Source organism: Diuraphis noxia, unplaced genomic scaffold (genome assembly GCF_037042655.1).
Source record: "Diuraphis noxia isolate RWA-SAM2 unplaced genomic scaffold, SU_Dnox_SAM2 contig0001, whole genome shotgun sequence".
Lineage (NCBI taxonomy): Eukaryota > Metazoa > Arthropoda > Insecta > Hemiptera > Aphididae > Diuraphis > Diuraphis noxia.
The window spans coordinates 50875616-50894283 of record NW_028301711.1 but is presented as its reverse complement, the minus strand read 5'-3'; the positions used below and the strand labels follow the sequence as shown (position 1 = coordinate 50894283).

Below are 18668 nucleotides of genomic sequence, written 5' to 3'. Positions count from 1 at the left end.
ATATGTGCTATTACTGATAACTCTTTGAATTTTTATAAATTAAATCAATCAGTAAATTCGTATCAGTAGTGTAATTAATTTTATTATTTAGTAAATTGAAAAACTTACAAGTGATTTTCATATATATTTTGAAAATAATTAAATATTTATATAAGACTAGATAGTTATGCAATACCTACTTTTTTAAATATCATATCTAAACGTCATTTTTAAAATGAATTCATGATGGACTAGTTATTTATTATATTAGGTAGGTACGTCATATTATTATAATATATAAATATGACACAGAAATCTTGATCATTGAACATTTTTTTTATTTCTTTAAAAATGTTGATGAAAATAAATAATTATCAAACCATAAAGCAATCAGCAAATCTTTATAATATCTAGCACTATATACAGTGAAATTATAAAAAAATATTGAAATTATTAGAAATAAATTCATTCATTTTACCCACAAACCTATGACGTATTAATTTTTGATAAGCAAGTTATTTGAATTTGGTTACCACTAATCTATAACATAATTTATACACATCTATGGATAAATCCTTTAATTGAACATCTTTTGTTTATAAGGAGCTCATAATAAGCCTAACGAATGTTTGTTTGTTTGATTTTATAAGCATCCAAATTTCTATGTCCTATTTCCTATCACAGTACACAATACAGCTACAGACCACAATACCTAATTTATTATTATTATTATTAGGTGCTACAGAATGGCGAAGGCAGGACATAAGATTCATTTAATCACCGAAAAATATTTTTTAATAATTATTTTTCATTATTCATTCTATTTAGTTTTATCTTAATACGTCTTATAACAGTCATAGAGTTAAATCATCCGATTGGTAACAACACGCGTATCGCTATAATCAATCATTTTAAATCATTTAAGTTTAGAAAATGATAAAATAATCCTAATCATGATAAATATTATTGAAATTATCACTAATAATATAGATTTTTAATTTTGCATGTGCTTTGATATTATAGTACTTACGGATGGTAATAACTACCTATAATTCACATTTAAATATTTATTGTATAAAATATTGTTTTTAAGATACGTCTAAATCATAATTATTATATTGCTATTCGTTTTTCATATCAATAAAAATTTCATGTCACTGGGAATATCTCATATATTATGCTATCATCTGTTTTTCTATTCATCTCATCATTTTAATTATATCTAGCTTTATAATTTCGTTACAAAAATCATGGGCCAATACAATTGACTTGTGTAGTTAATGATAGATATATTGAACAATATTATAAAACAAATAAAGTTATTACATATTATAATAATTTCAATAAATTGTATGTTGTATGTTATTTGTTGTTGAGATTACAAAACTCATAACCATACAATTTGACTGCAATATTATGCTATATTTTTTATTTAAATAAGCTTCCATTCATAGAAATTTAGCTGATTATACATTTTTTTGTAAGTAATATAAACAAATAACTTTACGGAATGGATATTTTCAAAAAAAAAAAAAAAATAGTTTTTTTTACCATAGTCATTGGGTGTTTAATTAGTGATATATTACATTCAAAAATTGCACTTGAATATCTGCTTTATATTTTAAACTAGAGCTGCAGACTTTACACTGAATAACAGAACAAACAATGTTCTAAACGTATATTATATAATTGTATGTTACCGTCCACCACATGTCTTTCGCCGTTTAACGTGTTAACAACAGAATCTAGAGAAAATTAGAAAATTAAAAATAGCAGTTATATTTTTTAAATAAAGACTTTATTTGACCACCTAACAACTCGGTGTAATTTTTTTAGTGTCTCCAGCTGGCGTGCATTTATTATATTATATATTTATATTTTATATACATACTACTACATTGTATAATATCGTAATCAATGTAATTATACATAAGTATACGATTTTTTTCAAGACATAATATTAATATTATTATTAAAATAAACGAACGTCATCTTTTACAAATGTTTTTTTTCGGGAATAACCGTTGCAGCTTACATGTCGTCGTCTACTAGACGAGCCAACTTGATAATAATAATAAATAATAATACCAAGTATTCGGAGATCATTTTGCAATGATGTATTGTACCTTCGACTACGTTTGGTAACTTTTTCGGGCTAAAAAACGATATCAAACAATAGCTCTTTGTTTAATTTTAGTAGTCGTAATGAATGCGAGATATGTTTTTAAGAAATCCCAATAAATGCACAGAATAAAATACTATGTATTGCGCGCATCAAGAAATATGTACATGATATTTTACGTATAATAATGTTATACGGAAAATATTGTGATATTTTTGTATTTAACGCATATCACCGTTTGTGAAAAAAAAAACAAAATATTATGACTAGCTTCCTTAATAAATAATTTTCACTGCATGATAAAATTCATGACATGACACTGTGATTGCGCATCTATGTTTATAAAGTTATAAGTACCTAATATTATATGCAACTATTAAAGTAATACGAGTATCGTTTAATTGGTTAAAAAACAAACGTTATAGGAAAACAATAGTTATCGTAATAATATATAAAGAAGTTTTTTTTTTTTATAGGAATAAAAACTATTGTACTTTTATTAAGTATTTTCAATAGATAATAAATAGTTATCGAAATATTTTCTTAAAAAGTATTCAAAATGTATTTAGTACTTCAAGTGTATTCACAATAGATGCAGTATTCAATGTAGCATAACTGGATTATTATCCATATTTGCTGGTGACCTGCTACCTATAAAGCGCAGTATTTACTACAGATTTAATAATTTAATAATAATATCTTCCAATACCTTGTAAAATTTCCACAGCACTGTAAACAGTTGAAATATATAAATTTATCTAGTAGAATTTAGATTTGCTTAGAGGATTGAAATATCAAGTTGTTAAAGTGATGGTAGGTACCTAATTTATTAATATGGAAGAAAATATTTTCAAGCGTTCCACAATGTCTGTATAATATTATAATATATGATATTATATGGTATGTGTCTAATTATTATAACAGTCGATATAAACACGGTGTGATCATTAGGTACCATTGATTTTTGTCACCATTATAAAATGGCATTAAATTTCATACGATTTTTTTCTTTCCTTTTGTCACGCCAATCGTAACTATTTTATTTCAAGTGTTGGCTGAATTCCATAGTGAACATTAATAGTATAAAACATTAATTTTACATTAAATATGTTTTCTAATGTAGGATGTCATTATTTTGATCGGTACATTTGAATCAACAATTCTTGTTATTGAGTTTGACCATAATATTAGTATTATATTATATTAATTTAATATACGAAATACGTACCAACTTCTCACATATTCTGTTAAGAGCAAATGCACATTTATGTGATTAGTGACGTTTAAACAGTATTAATTTATATACCTAGGTATCTGGTATATAGATATAATAATATAATACATTAGAGTCTAATGTCTAAGGCTTAGACTACTGTAAATATCACCCTATATACATTATAATTTTAATTTAAACCTTAATCATAAACTTGCTGTTGATGCTGTAGTAATAATAATAATAATAATAATAATAAATATATAATAATATAATACCTAGGTGATATCTAAGTGTATAATCTATTCACTTCCAAACACGCCAAGATAGAAATTTATTTTTTAACGTTTATCATTAATAATACAATGTAAAACTACTTTAATAGTTTTAAATGTTTAAATGTTATTGTTATATTTCCTGGTATTTCATATAATTCAAAGGCATTAAAAATCCATTAGGTACTATTTGTTTAGAGTGTGCCACACCTAAATGATTATTACCTTTGTCTTAAAAACGTATATAATACAATATTATAACAATAATTGGGTCACTACAATAGTCATAGCGTTGAATTCAAAAACGGCACATTTTAAATAAAAATATACTGTACAGGATAGTATACAGACAGGACACTTTGTACCTAGGTTAAAATTTAAAATAGAACACTTTTTTAAGGTTTTTGTTACCAATACTCGCACACTAAATAGTACATATAACTATCTACTTAAAAAAATTAATATTTTTAAATGTAAAATATGTTATTTATTATTTTTACATTTATTTGAATTAAAACTGGCGTCAACTAAGTATCTATACCGACTATACCCATTGTAAGCACCAGCAAAAGGGAATCTACCCGAAGCACCACTCAAACATCCTTCAAGACCAAGTTTAATATAGGAGGTAATGTACTACTAAAGCAGAGTACGCCTTGATTTGATGTAGGTAGGCAACTTAACCAGCGACACTCGAATTGGGCGAATGTAAGTTCCCACACGAGATATAGCAGGTAAAAATTACCCCTGGATATCCGTACGTAAGTTCCCACACGAAAAAAAATACACTTGTACGTAAGTTCCAACACGAAAAAAAATTATACCAAAAACCAAGGCTGGGCAAAGAAAAGTAACTTAACTTAATTTAAAGTTAAAATTTTCTTATTTTCAAAATAAAAATTTCAGACATAACAATGTTTATATAAATTATAATTTTAACTTTTAATTCGTTAATGTTCAGCCTTGCCAAACACGAACTTCCTTCCACTTTATTCAGACTTAGGGCTGACAAATAACTTACATAACTTTTATAACTTAAAAATAAAATTAATAAAATTAGATTTTTTCTATTACCTATTATTATTATTTTATACCAAAAAAAATTGAATTGGATTTTTTTTATCTAATACAAAAACAAAACAAATTTTAAGTTGTCATTCCTAAGTCTTAATAACTTAACTTTTTCCGTGTGGGAATTTACATAGGTATGTACTCGCTTACCTGCTATGTTTCGTGTGGGAACTTACCAACCCCCCTCGAATTGCCTCCCAAATTCAGGTAGTTAACCTTTTTTTACTCTAATTGTCTCCGGAATGTTTTGGGAGGCAATTAGAGTATACCTTAACAGTCTACTCTAATTGCCTCCCATAGTATACTTGGATTATGGATAGTTTTTACTATGGACGATATCAATTTCCATAATGTTCAAAAATATTATTTTAAGACATACAGTATTTCTCAGGCAGATTAATTTGCCAAATGCAACAATCTTTTTGATCACTGATTATCAGTTAACGATTAGTCCGTCATCACCATTCCACACAGACAGTTTCGTAAATAACAATTACACGCAGTGTTATAAAAATGAACGTCATTAGTGTTATTAGTGAAAAAGGCAAAACAATTTTAATTTGTGATGGTATTAAGTTTGGATTCTAAAAAAATTTAGCCAATGACGTTAAGCGATGGACGTCTACAAAAACGAAATATGTTCTGCTTATTTAAAAACTAATAAGTGTACTTAATAAAATCCAGTTCGAAAATAGTAAACTTATTCATTATACGTATTATTATTTATTATAATTACACCTGGCAGTCTACTAAAATATTTATTTTATGTATTATTTTCTCAGTTTATTTAATATGTAAGATTATACCTAAATTGATTAATTATAACTATCGTAGGCGATTCTAGTACAAGAGGGTCACTACTTTTTTTCGGGAGGCAATTATTCGCGTAACCTTTTTAAAAAAAAATCACGGGAGGCAATTCGTGAGCGCCCACCTAACCAACTATATCCCGCTACTAATTTGAATAGGCAACCAGATGCACACAACGACGACTACGATGAGGATGGCAGTTAAAAATAACATGGGAATCAGGAAAATGCAAGTGTTAAGTATGGGGGAGGGTCTCTGCGATCGAATCGATCTAGTGCAATGCCCGCAGAGCTCACATTAAATAGGGACAAAAATGCTTAACACTACTTAACATCTACTGATGTCCGGTGTCGGTGAAAACAGCAGACAGAGGTGGAGAGAGAACGCTGAACTGGACGACCTGGGCGACCTCTCACACAACGCAATGTTGCTGGCAGACTTATGCGCTGGACCCACGTTGAGGTCGAAGATAATTTAAATGAAAAAGACGACTTATTTTTTTAAAGTCGACTTTATTGATTTTGGTTGCACACGGAGCATAGACAATTAATATTGGTGACCGACTTGTTGTCAGATAATTATAATATTGCAACCGTGTACACACAAAGTTGTGTATGAATTTAAAATACACAATATAAGAATTTAGTTGTTTCACTAGCGGACCAAAAAATCACAATTTGAGTCGCATTAATAGTGGATAACAAAAACACAACGGCAGAATAGATGGCACGTTGACACGGTGACGCCAATATAAAAAGAATAATAATAATTAAAGATAATAAAGGCGTTGCCGCAAAACAGACAAACGAAAAAACACAATGATAATAATATTAAGCAAAAGGCCGACCAACGATTAAACACACAGAATACTAAACAAAAAGAGAATAAATACAAATATCAATAATATTATAAGAAACAATAAATTATCGGACGGAGTGGTGGATGGGTGAGGAGAAAGATTAGGAAACGCTCGCCGTCACACAGTTGAATATCGCGATGCGCTATCAGCTTGGCGAGAACACTCATCAAATTAATTAAATCAGATTATGAATTCAGTATTTTGTGCATATGTCAAATTAACAATTGCATCTTCTTTGTAAACGTTATAAGTCGTATTTTTTAGTTTTATATGCTAAAAATATTTATCACAATCTGAAATAATATTAAGTACCTAGTTCTACCAACGTTTTTGGTAAACTACTTAAAAGTTTTGGCTTTTTATCAGCTGCATGTAAATAGATTAAAAATAGTATACAGTTTATTTATTTATTTTTATACAAGCTCTTAACCCAAACTAAGTGTTCGCCATTTTGGAGTTTTGTTTTACTATGAACCGTTAGAGTTGTGGTTTTTGTCTATCAACTTTTTTGTTGTAGAAATTATAACTTATAAGTGCAGTGTGGTTTTTGGATGTAACCTACTAATGTTTAGTTTTGTAGGAAAAGGGCCATCCTATTCAAGTCCGGAGAAATTTTGGAATAAAAAAATAATTATTGCGACCCAAGTTTATTTCCATCATATGAAACGTACCTATAGTTCGGATTTTTTTGGTAAATACAACATACTTATCAAAAATCAAAAATATAAAATATAAAACCAGGTATATAATATTATGGAATATAATATTATTCCGTACATTATTCTATATTTAAATTTCCTTCAAATTTTCACATAATATAATTCGCCACTTATAACTCCTATAGGAGTTAGGACTGTACCTATATAGTATAATATTGTATCACTATTAGAGCCGTGGTTAAACATTTTGTTTTAATTTTAAATGTATATCATTTTATTGACGTAAAAACAGATACTTTTTTTAAAAATTATTTTTCTTATGAAATCACTGTAACGTTGTAACTAAAAGTACAAAGTTATAGAATGCCAATATGTGTTATATAATATGTTGTACATGCAAGACAGATAAAAAAACACTTCACAAAATATGGTTAAACTAGGTAAGAAAATCATCGAAACAGTATTTTTTATGCCTACAGACTCCGTTATATCCGCTCATTTTAAAGACACTATTCCTTTCGAATCCGATCATTATTATTAATATTAACCGTTATGATGTTCTTTTTCAATTTATACCCACCCAATAAGCCAACCGAATTTTCCCACTGCGGTGTTTTTATTCAAATATTTCTAATAATCGAAGCAACGAATCATCGCAATTAATATATTATGTAAGATACGACGATATTCTCATATTTTTGTTATATCTAATAAATGTCTATATGTCGACGTTGTTATACCATAATAGGAAAAATATTTGTTATCACCAAGTTGCTGGTATGAATTTATATACAAACGAATAAAATTATTATCGTTGAACGTCGAGATTTTTAGTTTTTATCGAATATTTTGGTATATATAATTATATCTATAGTACCTACTACAATATTGATCTTTTGTTTATCATGCTCTGTAACCACTACATATTATATTTATAACGTATTCTATGAAAATATTTCAAGATTTTTTTAATACAATATTGTTATAGCACAGCTGTTATACACATTAAACGCACTCAACAGTTATTATTATCAAACCTCAATATTTATGTATTTGATTAAAAATAAATAGTATACACAGATTTATAATTTTTAGATGCATAGTGTAAGTTTTTTTTTTCATTGATTGATCTCAATGTATATTATAGTTTATATATTATATTAAGTTTATTATTAGTTGAATATAATCATATATACCTGTGTCGGCTAAATGATTTTCGAGTGTAGGCGAATACTGTATTCAGTATGCTGTATCTGCATGAGTAAATATAAAAAAACTGTAATTTTTTAAGAAGTGAATTATTATTACATTCAGCAACTTCTAGGTTAGATCTGTGTATGAATTCCTAAATTTAACACTAAGTGTTTTGAAGAATTGATATTTTAGCGTGAAGAAATGTTTTATTTACATACATTATTTAATGTATTATGTTATATTTTTAACAACAAGTAATGCTTATAATTTGATACTTTGTTTCATATTTTTATACGTTAGAATATTATATACTATACCTATGCTCAATTATTAAATATATATTTATATTCTATAAGTGTATGTAATTAGGTATTTGTTTTAAAGAGCATATTTTTATAAAATATATTTCATAGAGCATAATATTATATTAAAATTTTTAAGTGCATTAATATCCATCCTATTTATATAGTTATAACTAAAATCGTATAGTACCGTTATTTATTAAGTATTGTACCTAACCAAAATTTAATAACTAATATTATGCATTACTGTTAATCATGAACATAAACATTGAACGATCAACAATAATTTAATATTACTTATATATTTTCTTATTGACAATGTACAATATTATTATACAACACATACCTACACAATAAATTCCAAAGACAACACACTGATAGTATAAATCCATCATCTTGGATTAAATTATAAAATAAATAATATATTTTTTTGACAAAAATAATTCATTTATTATATTATTAGCTATTATAATTTTTAAATTATACCTGTAAAGTTATATTGAAAATTACAATTTATACTTTTTACTACCAACTCACAGTCTAAATAACACAATAGATACTTATATATATTGTGCCTAAAGTTATAAAATAACAAAAATCCGGAAAATGTAGATCTATAGCTCGATGAAGTTTTTCTCTTTGGAATATTTTATTGTTGCCTTGATGATAACAGTACTCGTATAATATACAAGTATCAAAGAGCGAAGTCATCCGTTACTGATGCATAGCTATATGATAATCTTTCCATCTTTCCCTATTCCATGGATTGACTTTTCCGCCAAATCATTAATTTGTGCAGGATTGTAACTTATTAGATAGATAATATATTTGAATAATATTGAATGATTATTTAAGTTATTAGATTGAAGGACAAATTATTAATGTACCTACACAAATAAAAATCTAATTATTAATTAAATTAAACAAACACACTTTTGATTTATAAATTTGATTAATAATATACAATGGCCCATGTTGCCGAGGGTATCATTAATAAAAAAAAAAAATAATAATATACGATTAAAATATTTCCTTTTGAGCTACAATATAAAATCATTGTGTACAAACGTTTGTTCTCGTTCAATTCTCATAGTAATTATACGCAACTTATCTGACTATTCGAGTTTCATATAAATAATGGCTGTCTTGAGAGTTGAGATTACAAAAACAGACATATTAATTATATTTTCTTTGGTCAAAAAAATACTAACGAAAACACACTATACAGACATTCGACGGTTTGAACTAAAATATGTGTTAAACATTATATGCATGATGTATATTATTTTTCTAAAACATTTCTCATTTATATCAAACAGAATTGATTATGATTTTATTCATGCATTATTTCATTATGTTAACGAATTCTTACTATTTTGTGTACGATTTTATTTTTATTTTATTCATACAAACAATAATACAGAGATAAATCACCAAGATTGAGTAGGTACTTTACAAAATGTATTCAGAATACGAAGTGTTTGAATGCCTCGTATCAGTATTGTATTTGAATGCTTCATTACAAAAGTATTTGAATTAATAAATAAAAATATTAATTTTTTTAGTTCTGTACGTTTTATATTTAAATATTTAAAAGTTAATAAAAATTTTAGAATATTTAAATTAAATAATCAATATCTATACTTATATACGTCAAATTGTAATAAGTTTGAGAATTCGAGATTTGGGGCCGATTAGATAAGTTTTTGTCTCTAATTTGTTTATTTGATGAAATCTTTTTGTATGTCTTTTCAGAACCATTAAAAAATATTATTTTAGAAAATAAATTAAAAATACCAATATAAAAACGAAAACATTGAAAATTGGCAAACAAAGGTAGGACAAAAAAAAAGTATTTAGTATTCCGGAATAAATTCATAAAGAAAATGACGTATTTTTAAAACTCACAAAGTGATTTTGGATCTTATCAGTTAGGTATTGAGAGTTGAATACATTTTAAAATATTGTGGTTCAAAATGTGAACAGATTTTATAACATTTACTAGGTACTGTAGTTTTTAAGATGAATTTCAAGCATGCCAGTGTCACGCTGCTCATTAGAAATACCAAAAAGTATTCAAATACTATACTGCAACTCTACTGCAAATTAAAATATAGTTTGTTTTTAATAAGTTAAGTATGTTAAAAACCAACGCTGAATACTAACTGCTAGAAAACAATAGAAAAATGATTATGTTTTCATTTCCAACGGGTTAATTACGTTGATTCGCTTTTATAAGTAAGTACCTACCTACATGATAAAATATGTCTACGGACAATAAGGCCATTGGTTATTCAAATTAATGTGGTACTTTCAATTAACGTAGGTTCTCCCCGTAGCAAACTTTTCTCGTTTTGTGTAAACAAGAAATTATAATATATTTTATTTTATTCTTACATGACGATAATATAATATATCCATACAAAATATCCGTTTTCGAGGTTGATATAATAATTTGTATGTAATATACCATAGTGTATACTAGATATATCGTATAACAACTACATTATTATAAATAGTGATAATATTAGAAATTTTCGTTGTTCTAGTTTGTATATTATTATAATTTATTAAACTATATTATAATATAGTAACGACAGTAAGACTGAGAGCTGAAAAATAATAAACAGGTCAGAGACTTAAATATTACATATTTTATTTCAACGCGTGTATAGTGTATATAGTATATATATTAACTATTACTATAATAATAATATGCATAGGCGGCATCTAGGGGGGGAATGAGGGTGCAGTTGCACCCACGAACATTTTTCTTTTGCACCCACACACAGACAATCACAACAGTAAAAATATTTTAATTATTTTGTTGTTAACAATTATACTGATATAATGAAATTTTGATAATAAAAAAGCGGGAAAGTGGATGTCGCTCTGCTGTTCAGTAGGTTACAAGTGGGTTACTGTAATGGATGGAATTAAATTTGAATCCAATGATATTTATATCATTGTAACGAAAAACGATTCTAAGCGAAGACGGTTTATCTGTCTAGGATATATGATAGATTATTAAAAATTTTCAAATCTTAGATTTAAAAAGAAAATGTTTAACGAATTTCTAGCATAAAATAAATTATGAATTTTCGTGATTTTTAGGTATTTAGTCAAAATTTGAAATTTACATGCTTGTAAACAAAAATTGTGACTATATATTCATTTCATTTTTCAACTCCTATTGTAAAAATATGTTAGGAGCTTTACATTAAATTTACAAATCTTAGTTATAAAAGGAAAATTTTTTACGAATTCCTAGCATAAAATAATTTGAACTTTGCCGTAATTTTTACGTATGTAGTCAACATTTGAACTTTAAATGCTTATAAACAAAAAAGCGGGTAAGTCGTGGATGTCGCTTTGCTGTACTGTAGGTTACTGTATTGGATGGGATTAACTTTGAATGCAATGATAGGTATCATTGTATACGAAAAACGATTCTGAACGGAGATGATTTGTCAGTCTAGGATATATTATATTTAAATATTGTCATCATATATTCTATTTTGAAATAAATATTTTATTTTTCAATTAAGACGCATTTTGCATATGGCATGGTTAATCAGTTAGTGTAGTTATCATAATTCATTATACCTTATATTATCATAGATATACGAATACCTGGTTTGAGGATAAATCGTTATCATTACGCGTTTTCATAAAAATTTAAAACTCAAACGCTCAAAACATTTTTCCTATAATGACGCTTCAAATTTTCTCTATAGTTATTTGAAGCAAAACTTATGAAAAACTTGGTGTTAAATTTTATAACCTTAGATATAAATACAAACAATATTATGAATTTTAGACTACAAAATAATTTGTAAATATTCATGGTTTTGACGAATTTTTGTCAATATTTGAAATTCAAATGCTAAATAAAAATTTAATTTGAATTTCCGGTGGACATTTTTTTTTGTGATAAAGATTGACAAATTTGTAAGGAATATTGTATTAAATTTTCAAAGCTTAGATTTAAAAAGTACATTTTTTATGAATTTCTAGCTTATAATAATTTGCGAATTTTCGTAATTTTTACGTATTTAGACAAAATTTGAACTTTAAATGCTTATAAAAAAAAAATGTGACTATACATTTCTTGATTTTTCAACTGCTATTGTAATAATATTTTTGGAGTCTTGTATTAAATTTTCAAATTTTAGGTATAAAAGAAAAATTTTTTATGAATTTCTAGAGTAAAATAATTTACGAATTTTCGTGATTTTTACGTATGTTGTCAAAATTAAAATTTGAATGCATGTAGCATGTAAAAAAAAAAGGTAGCTAATCGTGTAAAGAAAATGCCAATATAAATAACTGATAAATTTTTCAAGTATCTACGACTTATACTTTTTGAATAATAACAAATGTTTGAAATCGTTTGAGGATATATATATCGTTATCGTTACGCTATTTCGAAAAAATTTAAAATTCAAACGCACTTAAAATTTTTCCTATAACGACGCTTCGAGTTTTCTCTATAGCTATTTGAAGGAAAACTTATGGAAAATTTAGTGTTATATTTTTAATCCTTAGTTAAAAACAAAAAAAATTTTATGATTTTTAAACTTCAAAATTACTTGCAAATATTCATGGTTTTGACGAATTTTCGCCAATATTTGAAATTCAAATGCTAATAAAAAAAAATTGTGCCTATGTATTCTTATAATTTTTTAATCACTATAAGAATAACTTATGAGGAACTTAGTATTGAATTTTAAAGTATTTTTATTGGGCCAAAAAATTTTTATCGACACTTCAAAAAAATATTTTCAGACAAATTGAAAATTTCAGTCGTCTATAAATATCTCAAACAAAGTCAAAATATTTTGAAAATTAAATCATGTAAAGAAAATGACAATCTAAATAACTGATAAAATTTTCAAGTACCTACGACTTATACTTTTTGAATAATAACAAATGTTTAAAATCGTTTGAGGGTAAATCGTTATCGTTACGCTATTTCGTAAAAATTTATAATTCAAACGCACTTAAAATTTTTCCTATAATGATGCTTTGAGTTTTTTCTATAGCTATTTGAAGGAAAACTAATAGAAAACTTAGTGTTGCATTTTTAATCCTTAGTTATAAACACAAAAAATTTTATGATTTTTCAACTTCAAGATTACTATCAAATTTTTCACGTTTTCGACAGATTTCGTAAAATGTTGAACTGTAAACGCTTATTAAAAAAAATTGTGACTTACGATATTTAATTTTTTTTAGCTACAATAAGAACAACTCATAAGGAACCGTGTATTAAATTTTCAAGTTTTTTTGGCCATCCAACATTTTTTTACCGACACTTCAAAAAAAAATTCTCAAAAAAATTGAAAATTTCAGTGGTTTATAAATAACTCAAAAAAAGTCGAACATTTTTGAAAATTAAACTGTATATAGATATCACTAACATTAATATTTGGTGAAAATTTCAAGTATTTACAGTGATTAGTTTTTGAATTACAACCATATAAAAATATCGATTTTTTTGAAAACTGATGGAAAATGTTTACTTTTGACCTCTACAATGCACCAAGGATCTTCAATTTTACATCGGAAACAACCTCCAAAGTTTGAAATCGAAGCATTATTTCGACTAGTTATGCTGTACACAGACACAAAAAAAAAAAACAAAAAAAAACACACATCAATTGTAAAATCAATACATTCATCACTTCGATCAGAATCTAAAATTGTGACTATATTATATTTCTTTTATTTTTCAACTGCTATTGTAAAAATATGTTAGGAGCCTTGTATTAAATTTTCAAATCTTAGAACTAAATAGAAAAACTTTTATGAATTTATATCTAAGATAATTTGAACATTGTCGTAATTTTTACGTATTTAGTAAAAATTTGAACTTTACATACTTAGAAAAAAAAATCGTGACTATGAATTTCTTTTATTTTTCAACTGCTATTGTAACAATATGTTGAGAGCCTTGTATTAAATTTTCAAGCTTTTCTGCCTTACAAATAAATTTTTATCGATATTAATTTTAAAAAAACTAATGATGATCGAAAATTGCAAATACCTATGAATAGTTCAACTTAAGTCGAACATTTTTGAAAATTGCATGGTGGATAGAATATACTTATATAAACATTCGGTGAAATTTTCATGTATCTATGGTCATTTGTTTTAAAGTTACACCAAAAACCAAAATCTATTTTGTCGAAAACTGATTGTGCGTAAAATTTCCCGTTTTTTCCTTAATTTTTAGTTTGTTTTTCTCGATTATTTAGAAAAGTATTGAGAATTTTTTACTTTTAACCCCCCAAATATGTACTAACTAGGTTTACTTTCTGATCTAACATATGGTACTAATTTCGAAAATCGAAGCATTTTTACTTCCCCAAAACGTGATGACAGACAATAAAAAACACAGATCATGGTAAAATAAATACATTCTCCGCCGCTCAGAATCTAAAATACCCATGGATCATTTCAATATTTTATATCTGATTACTCAATTAATTGTATGGACTAAAATCTAAGTCCGTGATTAAATGTTTAAATAATAATAATTAAATAATGTAGGAAGCTAATTCGTCAATTAGAATAGCGATATTGTTCAAAATAGATCATATTGTTTATTTCAAAATAAAAAGTTGTTTTTTAATAATATCTTTACATATTCATAAACATATTTGAAATACAGAGACCCAATTAATAGTTATTAATAAAGAAATTTTTTTCTAGCTACATTAATTGTTGTAGCAATAGTTATATATTAGGGGGTACTGGGGGGCAACTTCCCTATGGATTTGTTAATGTTATTACCATAAACGTTTGCACCCACATAAGTTTCTACCAATAAGTGCTGCCTATGATAATATGATAGAACGTATTAGTTATATAAATGCTGTGTATAATATTATAATATTCGTCTGTAAAGAGGGAAACACGTACAAAGTACAGTATAATTAATAGTTTATTTATTTTTCTGATTTGAACGGCTGAAAATAATAAACGTCAGAGACGTTATTTAGACATATATATATGTTACGGGCAAAGTATACAATTTGGGCATTTTATAGAATGCCCAGGCGTTTTATACATTTTCCGGACATTTTATACAATGCCCTTCGTAAATTGGGCAATATAGATAACGGATGAAATGATTTGATGAAATATGGTAGGTAAATCGTAAAACATAGTTAAAATAAAGTCAAATTATCATCTAAAAATTATTATATATATCACTAGTTTGTTTGTTCTTATGTTATTTTTACAATGGTGATGTCCGCTTGTCCACATATTATATGCGTGTACGTGACATAATATATTATAACTATATTTACTGATTTATAAGTTATATTATATTATGTACATCAAAATGTCACGGGAGCAGTACATGCGACAATAAGTGATAATAAAATTTAAAAAACTTATTTTATTTTTTAATAATATAAATACATGTCATTATTCAATAAATCATCTTATCCGTTATCTACTCGTATATTGCCCAATAAACGAAGGGCATTGTATAAAATGCTCAAATTGTATATACTTTGCCCGTAACATATTATATATATTGCATATTTCTACGAGCTCAGTATTAAACTTTATAATACTGTAATATAATTAATGATAACTTACCATAGTACAATTTGAATATTGATATGATGGTATCATATGATAATATATAATTTAATTCTGTCACTGTGCATAAATAATATTCAATTGTACAGAAAGACACATACACATAGTACAACATTATGTCGGTGATTTATGATTTCGACTTGGACGGCTTGGAGCCATGAACGTTTCTTGGGCCCCAGGAAAACATATTTTCGTCACGTCTTTCTCTGTGGTGGATTGCACGAACACTCCTTGTGGGAATAACGAGCACCGGCCCACCGGCGATAATATTTTCCCGGCGCTTCGCTCTTTCTGCAAGTTCGACACCGAATGTGCCGACTTGATCCACCGGTGCACGGGTTGCGAGCGAAACGCTCTTGGAAACAAAAAGTTCATCCACACTTGAAACAAACTGATGTAATCGTACGCTTCTTCGGTGTCGCAGTCACAGCCGGAGTCGGAGTCGCTACTACTCTGGTCACTGTTATAAGAATGAAAACAATTCAAATTCTCGTTTGAGTCACGGTTAATGATTGATAAATACGAGGTCCAGGAGTTTAATGACCTCCCCCCCCCCTCACCCAATCTACCTACACACACACGCACATAATTTCAAAGTGTATACTTTTGACAAAACCAAGCGTTTGTGGAACGTGTGTGTAATGCCAAATTCCATAGATTTCGCACTATGGAGACTCACTGAATCAACTTCAAAACACAACTTAATAATCATCGTTTGTGATAAGTGACTAGAAAAAACGATAGACATTGATGTCTATTGAAACGATGCACAAGAATTTGGTTTTGTCAAAAGTTATATGGGGAAAGTGCTATGGGGAGGCAATGAAATGCCTGTGTGCATAGAAATGTGATACAAAATAACGCCCTCATTCGTTAGGTTTGCACGATAAACGGTCTGAATTAAGACAAGATAAAAGCCGCAAGGCTGGTGCTAGATTTTACGAAACCCTGAGCAAAGTTTTTGAGTATTACCTATTGACAAAGCACATGATATTTGTCGAGCAAATACCCAAAAAGGCACACAATTAAACCATACTCTTCGTTCAATTTTATGCCATTTTCAGCGTGATAAATAGTGATTGTTTAAGAATACAGATAAATATCTTTAAAAAAAAAAAACCATCATGGTTCAATATTTTCATATTCGTATCGCAATAAAAGAACACTCGCATGTAGGACTATGGCGATGTGAACGAAATGTACTTACATGTTTGACGAAGTTACTGCTTCAGTGGTTCTCGTCCTGTGGCGTGTTTTGCGCCGAGTCTTTTTTGAACGTTCTTGGTCAAATCCGTTTATTATAGTGCTTTGATGAAGCTCGCCATTGCTGTATCCCGACCGTTTTAGCGGCTTAAATTCCTTACGTTTTACAGGATTATAATTCATTTTTCAACGATTTATCACCTCAACGACGTATAAATAACTGTATGACGAATGATACACGCAGTAACGATCGAAAAATACCAATTACAAACCGTTTTACCAAACAGATGATTTCGGAACGCTCAATTATTATTTATTTATTATTTCAACCAGAAAGTAAAAAGGTATAATAGGTACCTGCTACTTCTTATCAAATTAGTCATATTTTTTAAAAATAAATGTAGGTATTGTATAAAGATAAGTATACACTAAGTAGTAAGTATTACATATTTCGATACAATTAACAGATTCTATTATTTTTTTGCAGGAAAAAAAATAAGTATAATATTTAACATATTTATTTTTATTATTAATTATGATTTTCGGCAACCTAGGCCATTGGGCTTTACAAAAAACGAAACTATTGTGAAATATAACATGAGCTTATTGTTTAGTTTAATCGTAGATTATTTAATTTAATCATTTTAAAATTGCTTAAACTTTTATATTGCATGCAACGACATAATGAGTTAGGGGAACCTATTTATGTCTTAAAGTCTATAGATAATAAATGCTATAGGTGATAAACATCAAAATTTTTTTTTAGGCTTAACATTTTTGTTATGATTTTATAAGTCATTATTTAATGATTGTGTAATTATGTTATAATCGTTAAGCTATAAAAATATATTATTTAGAATGCAAGTTCTGATTTATATTCGTTGTACGTTTTATGTTATCATTTTTAGATCATTCATTCTACAATATATAATGCTCATTATTTTAAAATCGGTCTCTCAACTTTGAATACAACATGACATTTTTTATTAATTTCGAAAACAAAAAATATTCTTGTTTAAAAAGAACCCTTATTTGTCGTTTTGTCTTAGAACTTATAAGACGTGCGTAATGTGGCTAATTTATGCTCAGCAGATCACGTTTAATTTCATTAGTTTAATAATTAGACTGAATATTTGCTTATTACGGTAACAACATTATCTGTGTTCGCATAATGGTATTTTACGATAATTCAGATTTTTAAGCGAATTATGAGTATTTTTAAAACACGCAATTTTTACAAACATTCATAATATAATTAGAATACAGATGATATTCTTACCATTAGTTTTACAGGTCGATACAATCTAACTGTTAAGTTAATGAATCTAAACTACGTTAACAACTTACTGATTACAGTAAAT

General features: G+C 27.1%; 1 protein-coding gene across 1 annotated transcript; it reads right to left on the bottom strand.

The window, feature by feature from the left end:
• Positions 1–16218: 16218 nt before the first annotated feature.
• On the bottom strand, positions 16219–17490 carry LOC107170215 (uncharacterized). The gene is made up of 2 exons (XM_089230764.1): positions 17312–17490; positions 16219–16564 (listed from the first exon to the last, which is right to left on the bottom strand). The coding sequence occupies exons 1-2, from the start codon at positions 17488–17490 to the stop codon at positions 16219–16221; spliced, it is 525 nt and encodes a 174-aa protein (XP_089086890.1).
• Between the last annotated feature and the right edge of the window lie 1178 nt (positions 17491–18668).